This window comes from Ctenopharyngodon idella, chromosome 23 (assembly GCF_019924925.1).
Source record: "Ctenopharyngodon idella isolate HZGC_01 chromosome 23, HZGC01, whole genome shotgun sequence".
Taxonomy (NCBI): domain Eukaryota; kingdom Metazoa; phylum Chordata; class Actinopteri; order Cypriniformes; family Xenocyprididae; genus Ctenopharyngodon; species Ctenopharyngodon idella.
In genome coordinates, this window is record NC_067242.1 from 4,538,913 (window position 1) to 4,546,526 (window position 7,614).

A 7,614-nucleotide genomic window follows, 5' to 3' on the forward strand; every position below is an offset into this window, starting at 1 on the left:
GGTTAAACTGCACAATATGTAAATGTTCTTTGTCTTGAATAAGTTTTTTTTAAGTTTCATTTTTATTTTAACCCACAGATTTGGTGTGAAACAAACCTTCGCAGATGTACTGGCAAATTCCATCGTTTTGTATGTGACACATGTGATAAGGCATTCCCTCTTAGCTCAGCTCTGGACTTGCACAAAGCCTCACATGAGACTTCCAGTGACACCCAAGAGACAACTTCACCCTTAATTATGAAAGATGAGCTTCCCATTCCTGAGAAAAGCAGCTTCATGGACTCCCTGGGCTTGAAGCATATCTCTAAGATAAAGCCTGCACCTTCAGAAGAGGATGCCCTGCAAGCCAAGCTAGATAGCATCCGGGTTATCCATGTAGAGCCGAATCAGTCCACCGTACCTCAAGAGGCTGGACTTGTTGGAGGGGTTAACCTGTCTCTTGTAGACCCAGCGACTCTTCATGGTCTGTCCCATCAAGAAGCTCTCAAACTGCTGTCCCTTCAGCCTTTCCAGACAGGTTTTCTGGTGCAGCCGGATGGTGGTATGGTGGTGAAGCCTGTTTGTGGTGAATCCAGCATGGAACTCGCTGATATACAGCAAATACTCAAAGTAGCTTCAGCTGCTCCTAACCAAATCTCTCTCCCACCCTTATCCAAGGCGCCTTGTAGTGCTGTGCAGTCAGGCTACAAGCAGATGCCTCCACTCAAGCCAAAGCCTTTGGTGGCTCCCAGAACCAGTATGGTAGCTTCAACTCCACCACCCCTTTTGAACACCCAGCAAGCTTCACTGGGCTGCATCAGCCCTAGCCTCCCACCTCCTGCCAGCCATCCTCTCAAGACGGCTAGGAATCTCTCCTCATCTTCCTCACCCTCTTCTGCCAACAACCAGGCTTCTGCAGAGAGAATACAAATGGAGGCAGAATGCATGGGAGATGCCCATACCCCAATGGACATGGATGAAAGGCATATCAAGCAGGAGAATGGCAAGTTAGAAGAGACCACTGGAAAGAAAGGAACATCTCAAAAAGGCTCATATCCCTGCCGATTTTGTGACCAGGTCTTTGCGTTTTCTGGTGTGCTGCAGGCACACATGCGATATCATTTGGGCATCCTACCCCACCAATGCAATATCTGCGACTATGTTGCTCCAGACAAGGCTACATTGATCCGTCATCTGAGAACGCACAGTGGTGAGAGGCCCTATGTCTGCCGGCTCTGTCATTACCCATTTACTGTCAAGGCTAACTGTGAGCGTCACCTTCGCAAAAAGCACATGAAAAACAATCGCAAGGAGATTGAGAAAAACATCAAGTATGTTACCTCGTCCACATCCACAGCAGATGTGCTGGAGCAGGCTGGGACTAGTGAAACTACCTGCCGCTTCTGTGGGGAGGACCTAAAGACCTTCCGGGCCCTGCAGATTCACTTGCGCACACACAATGGCTGCCAGCGAAAGCCATTTGAGTGCAAGCGTTGTGGAGCAGCCTTCCTTGCCAAGCGTAACTGTATCCATCACCTTCTGAAACAACATCCAGAGGTCCAAGAGCAGGATATTGAAGAGCACATAATCACTCTTCTAGCTTCATCAACCCAAAATAGCCCAAACCCATCTCCTCTCAATGGGGTTTCTCCTAGCACTGTGGTGCAGCCTATCAAGGTTGAAGACCTTAACTTCTACAGCATAGATATGGATCAACCTCTGGACTTCTCTAACAAAAGTCGTGGGGGCAGCAGTGCTGGAAGTGTGAGTGGATCACCCGGGATCAAAATTGAGCCTGTCTCCTATGACTCTTCCATGGAACCCATTGACCTCTCTATTCCTAAGAATCCTCTGAAGAAGCTTAAACAAGACATTGAGGCCGCATTGCCAAGAGAGATTAAGAAGGAAAATTCATCCATCAGCATCCTTGCAAAGGCTCTTCAGGCTGATAAGTCCATTGATGAGAAGTCCCAACCACTTGGATGCTACCAGGTCCCTGTAGCCTTGACCTCCCTTACTGGTAGCACTAATGCTGCAGCAAGGCCCTTGCGCCTAAAGCCCCTGCTTCCTAAACCTTCCTCTGCTGCTGTGAAGGAACTTCCACCACTGGCATCCATTGCTCAGATCATTTCTTCTGTTTCTGGTGCCCCTGACCTTCTAAAACGGGACAACACTAACAGCCTTCAGGCTGATTCTGATACACATGGCAAGCAAGAGTCACCAGATACCTTGACAGAGGAGCTCTTCCTAGAGAGCTCCAAGAAGAGGTCCAGGAAAAGGCCTTCCAGCAGCATAGCGAAAGAAAAACCTATGATGAATGCCACAGACCCGAGTATTGATTTGGAGTCTAGTGGGGAGTTTGCAAGTGTTGAGAGGATGTTGGCAAACACTGATGCCAACAAGTTCAGTGCCTATCTTCAGACCAACACAATTGAGTTGGCAAGAAAAGGCGGGCAGCAGTCAGATGGTAGTGACGAGAAAGAGGTGAAAGATGAGAAACACCTGCCAGCCCAGCAGACTATTCAACCCCATCAGTCCAAAGGGAAGAAGAATGCATACTCAAATTCTGTGCAAAAGATGACTTGCCCCTTTTGTCCCAGAGTGTTCCCTTGGGCCAGTTCGCTTCAGCGCCACATGTTAACACACACAGGTGACTCTTATGTACATTTTTACAGACCACAGCACTACAAGGGTGTTAATGTACACCTTTTATGTTACTGTCATAGTATGTGTTAATTCATTTTCTTGCTTTTATTTTTTTTAATTTCTTAAACAGGTCAGAAGCCATATCCTTGTCCCCAATGTGATGCCTTCTTCTCGACCAAGTCCAACTGTGAGCGACATCTTTTACGCAAGCATGGCATTTCCAACCGAGTGCTTAGGCGCAATGGTGTAATACCCAAGTCTAAGGAAGCAGAGGAAGGCTCACCAGAGAGTGCAGGTATCAAAAATAATATATAATAGAAACTTTAAATTGCTTATAGATGGTGGTATCTTTTTAACTGTTGATTAACCATTAAAACTGCACTTTATTACCTGAGGTGTAACTTGTCAATGTATATTTTAGAGAGCACATCTGAGACAGAGCTTCCTGTGGGTGAGGCAATGGATCTCACAAGATCAGACCCTGAGAAGCCTGTAGCAACGGATGCTGAAAAACCCTCACCAGCTAAGCCGACAGAAGCCGCTGTGATAGAGCCTCTTCCTCACAAAGAGGAGGAGGACCCAACAGCCCTCGAGTCATTGAAGCACAATGACCCAGAAAAAGAGGATGGCGATTCCCATAGCAATAAGACCCTTGACTTGACGTTTGTCTCTAAGCCAAAGGACTTCAAGATCACTGAGAAAGACCAGCCACAGTCCTCCCCTACAGCAGATGGTGACATTTCTGATAAAACGCCTCAGGAGGAGTCCAAACTCACCTGCAAAAGTTGCAAGAAGAGTTTCCGCTACGCTGCAACCCTGACCAGACATGAGAAAGTTCATCAACTGGATGTAGCATCAGACCCAACTAATGGACCTATACAGATCCTCACAAAATCAGGTGATCCAGTTGTGCTTTCTGAAAATAAGAAAGAGGTTACAGAAGAAGAGGTGGAGAGCTTAAGGAAGGGCACAGCTGAGAACGAGGGAACAGGCAGTTTGGTGGAGAGTGGGTCAGAGGAGGATAAGGAGGAGAGGAGTGATGAAGAGGGAGCTGCAACTGAACCAAAGAGTGCCGAGGGAGAAATTGAAGAACCTGGCAGCAAGCCAGACAAGAGGAAAAAGGTGTGCAATATATGCAACAAACGTTTCTGGAGTCTTCAGGATCTCACCAGACACATGCGCTCTCACACAGGTAAAGACAAACCTGAAAACATGCTTAGATTGGTAAATCATTCATAAGAACTGACAGCTCTTGTTTGATAACTAAATGTTTCTTATTAAAAGCTGAATGTTTTTAATGCCTCGTTTCTACCAGGTGAGAGGCCTTACAAGTGTCAGACATGTGAGCGCACCTTCACCCTAAAGCACAGTTTGGTCCGACATCAGCGTATCCACCAGAAACTACGTGGAGTGGATAGTGATGGTTCGACTTGTGGGCTCACAGGTGGACCCGACGAGGAGGGCTTCAGTGGGCGTTCGGCTAGCGAAGGCGAGTGCACACCTACAAGCACCAATCCACCCTCTGAGAATGAAAGTGAAGTAGCAGACACTGTGAAGGGGGAACCAACCTCACAGGATAAAGAGGAGGACTGTGTAGCCACTGTACCAGCTGTGGAAACTGAAGAGTTTAAACCAACCTCCGAGACAGGACCTGCACCAGCAACAGAGACACCCAAAGAACCTCCAGCAGAGGAACAAGCATCAGATTCACCCACCACATCTGACATAGAGCCGTCGGAGGGATTCATCCAAGGCTTACTGGAGATCCACACCAAGCCCACTACTGAGCACATTTTGCCCACCTCCGAACCGCCACTGCTTGGGGTGAAGTGAAGAGCGACTCTTTCTTTAGGTTATGAAACATTGTGCTGCAACAAGAAGCAGTGCCATATAACAAAAGTACATTGCAGTGAAAAAAAAAAAAAGCGATGACTGTTTCCAAGTGCCTTTCTACTTTTTTTGCTATATCTTTATCAGCATTTATCATGATCTAAAGTTGATTTTTATAGTATTTTACAATGATCGTTATGATTTTTTTTGGAATCCTGAGAGAACTACAATAAGCAATATATGAACAAATTAGCATATCGTATTGTACAGTTCAGTGACAGTGAAAACCGTCTTATGAAAAGCAGGTTTATACCCTATTCAGCGAAGGCTGAGACTAACAACAGGACATATTTCTACTGAGAGGCTCGCACCCAAGTGCATAACTGGAATACGCAAAGACGACTTGTTCACCACAGGGCTTCTTCGTGGCTGTTTGTCCCCCCTTAATTTGCCAGTAGTTTCCCCTTTTGTCTAAATCCTTTAATGACAAAGGCTTCCAGAGTAATTGTTTTATTACAGTAATGAGCTCTATTGTTCTGGGTGCTGTGTCATGTAGAGATTTTTGGGGGGAAACAGCCCAGCATAGATCTGAGGGTCATACTTGGAAAGGTGTTCAACAGCTATCACGTAAAGTATATGGGCAATGTTTGCCCAAAAATAGGTGATGAATGTCCAACTGTGCTGATTGTGTCATGTCCTTAGCATTAGCATTTTGTTTTTGGCACAAAGGGGGTGTTTTTAATGAGGGAAGGCATCTTTTTAACTTAAGGGCTCATGAATTACTGTCCCTCAAGCCCTGTCTCAGCTACTTAAGAACACACACACACACACACAAAAACACAATAAGGAAGCCCATGAGTTATGAATCTGATGTACTTGACGAAAATATGATGAAATGTGTACCTGTTTCCAGGGTGAGCGTCTTCCAAAAACATCACTTTTTTTTTTTTAGCCTTACTCTTTCTTCTGAGCTTCAGGCAGGCGTCTCACTTTCTGCCGGGCTTATGAACTAGAATTCATGGTGTACTTGAACCCTGTCGCCCTGCTGCCTCCTGTCAGGATGTGTCGTCCTGCAGCGCTCCTCAACTAGGAGGACCCCATGTCAATCACATGTTCTTTTGTAGTTGGATCTCTTTAACCTCTCAGTTTTATGAACTTGTGTTGTAAAGAAACCTCAGACACAAACAAAGCAAACCTCAAAGGGCATGAAGACTGTTTGAAATCGCATGGACTGGTAAGCTTCTTCAAATATAGGTCTCCTGATTTCCTGGAGCAGCCGTCTACCGAATGGATGACTTTTGATCTGCGCGCCTCTAAACTCTGTGTGGCGACAGGATGATATAAGGCGGCAAAAAATAATATTGAACCGATTGTGGGGATCGAGAGAGAATTTGCCCCCGATTGGATACCAAGTTGTGTACGCCCCCTAGTGGTGAAGATCTAACATCTCTGCTCAGGCAGGAGACTTGTAGTATTGGATGAACTTGAATGCAATTGCAATCGCTTTCTCAATCTGTGTATTCCGGGACTTCTGCTTCTCCCGATGCCTTTTCCTGGGTTCATGTGAGTGTGTTTTGTGTTGGTTGTGCGTGGAAGTGGTTGGTTTCCTGGTAAGAATGCTCACAAACTGTTTTTAATGTATTTATTATGGCCCAGTGCGGGTGAAGAAGTAAATGTGGAGAAGCCATGTATTAACACAATTATGCTGCATAAAAAATGATTCAAATTCAATATTTAGCATCCCAGCTTTGATCTGGGTTCTTGATGATGATAATAATCACTTTTGATCCGAAAGCTTTATGTAGACCTTTGTATGCATTTTTTTTTTTTTTTTTTTTTTTTTTTTTTTTTTTTTTAGAATGTGTGGTCTGTTTCTGTTATCTTTATTATATTATTATTATGATGATGATTATTTCAGTTCGACAGAGAGATACAAGTTGTTTTCATTGATATATTCTTTTATGTATAAAACTGTGAAATTTACTGTTATTCTGCTATGGGTGAATCTGTAGGGTAGTTTTGCATGATAACCTTTTATGTTGTTCAGTTATTAATGTTTTTTTCTTCTGTTTTCGCCCCACCTGCCTCCTCGCTCTGTCTCACTCTCAGGGTTCGTACAAAAGGCTTTCTCAAATCATCATTTTCCTTGCAAAACTTTTCTTCACCTATGATTTCTGAATATGTTATATCGTCAATCACTACTTTTTTAGCACTTGACTGTGAATTCAAATGAACAGGGTGGAGTTATCAAATCCACATTCCACTCATAGGTTTTCTACAAGATATGTTCACCTTCTTTTTCCCCGTTTTTTTATTTTTTTATTTTTTTTATTTTTAATCCTCCGTTTCTTGGAAGAATGGAGACCTGTCACTGTTTGACGTGCTGACCGATGTAAAAGGGAGTTTTGCGTCGCTGCTACATCCCCAAAAATAATTCTACTGGATTTGAATGGAACCAGAATCACCGGAACATTTTTGGTACACTACTCTTGTTCTTCGAATGAGTGCTTCAGAATCAGAAATGTAAGCTGTTCTGTATCAAAACTATTCAAGCAATAAAGATATATTAAAGAAAGGGTGTGATAGTTTTTTTACTCTCCAAAAGACAACTAGGCAGTGTTTGTTGCCATTTTAATGCATAATTTTATGTTCTTTAATCCAGAATTATCTTAAACAGTAAAGGCCTATACATTTTCTCAACCCATGTGTCCAGAAAGAAGTGTCCAAAATCACAGTGAGTTGGTACTACATTTGATACAGAACGAACTTCGCAACTGTTAAATGTAGTATGGTGTAGTAAGAATGAAATCCAGATGGACCACATTTGTTGGCTTTGTTATATGACCTACACAACTGGATTCACAACCGCATGGGATAATAAAGTATCCAATGGATGCGCACTTCAGAATTCCTGTGAAAGTAGTAGGTCATCTGGGTACTTTTCACCTAAATGTTTTATGAATACTGTGAATTTGGACAATTCACATTTAATTTTTACTGTTTTCCACCAACTGTATAGTAGGGGAGAAAGCATATTCGGACACTGGTACTGTTTCCAGGAGTTGCATCCATACCAAGGATTGGCTGGTTGGCTTCAGTAGTTAACTCCTGCTGGTAGATGCTGTAACTAGTGTTAGGGAAAGTTACTTTTAAAAGTAA

At 43.7% G+C, this 7,614-nt stretch overlaps 1 protein-coding gene across 7 annotated transcripts in view; it reads left to right on the forward strand.

Annotated features, from left to right (window-relative positions):
* rreb1a (ras responsive element binding protein 1a) overlaps window positions 1-7,030 on the forward strand; it is a 55,911-nt gene extending 48,881 nt beyond the window's left edge. For all 7 annotated transcript variants that reach the window (XM_051881532.1, XM_051881530.1, XM_051881534.1 and 4 more), the window contains 4 exons: window positions 79-2,629; window positions 2,756-2,920; window positions 3,047-3,817; window positions 3,941-7,030. In XM_051881532.1, coding sequence (XP_051737492.1) covers window positions 79-2,629; window positions 2,756-2,920; window positions 3,047-3,817; window positions 3,941-4,458 — 4,005 coding nt within the window. In that variant the 3' untranslated portion in view covers window positions 4,459-7,030. The remainder of the gene's footprint in view (window positions 1-78; window positions 2,630-2,755; window positions 2,921-3,046; window positions 3,818-3,940) is intronic.
* Window positions 7,031-7,614: the final 584 nt, after the last annotated feature.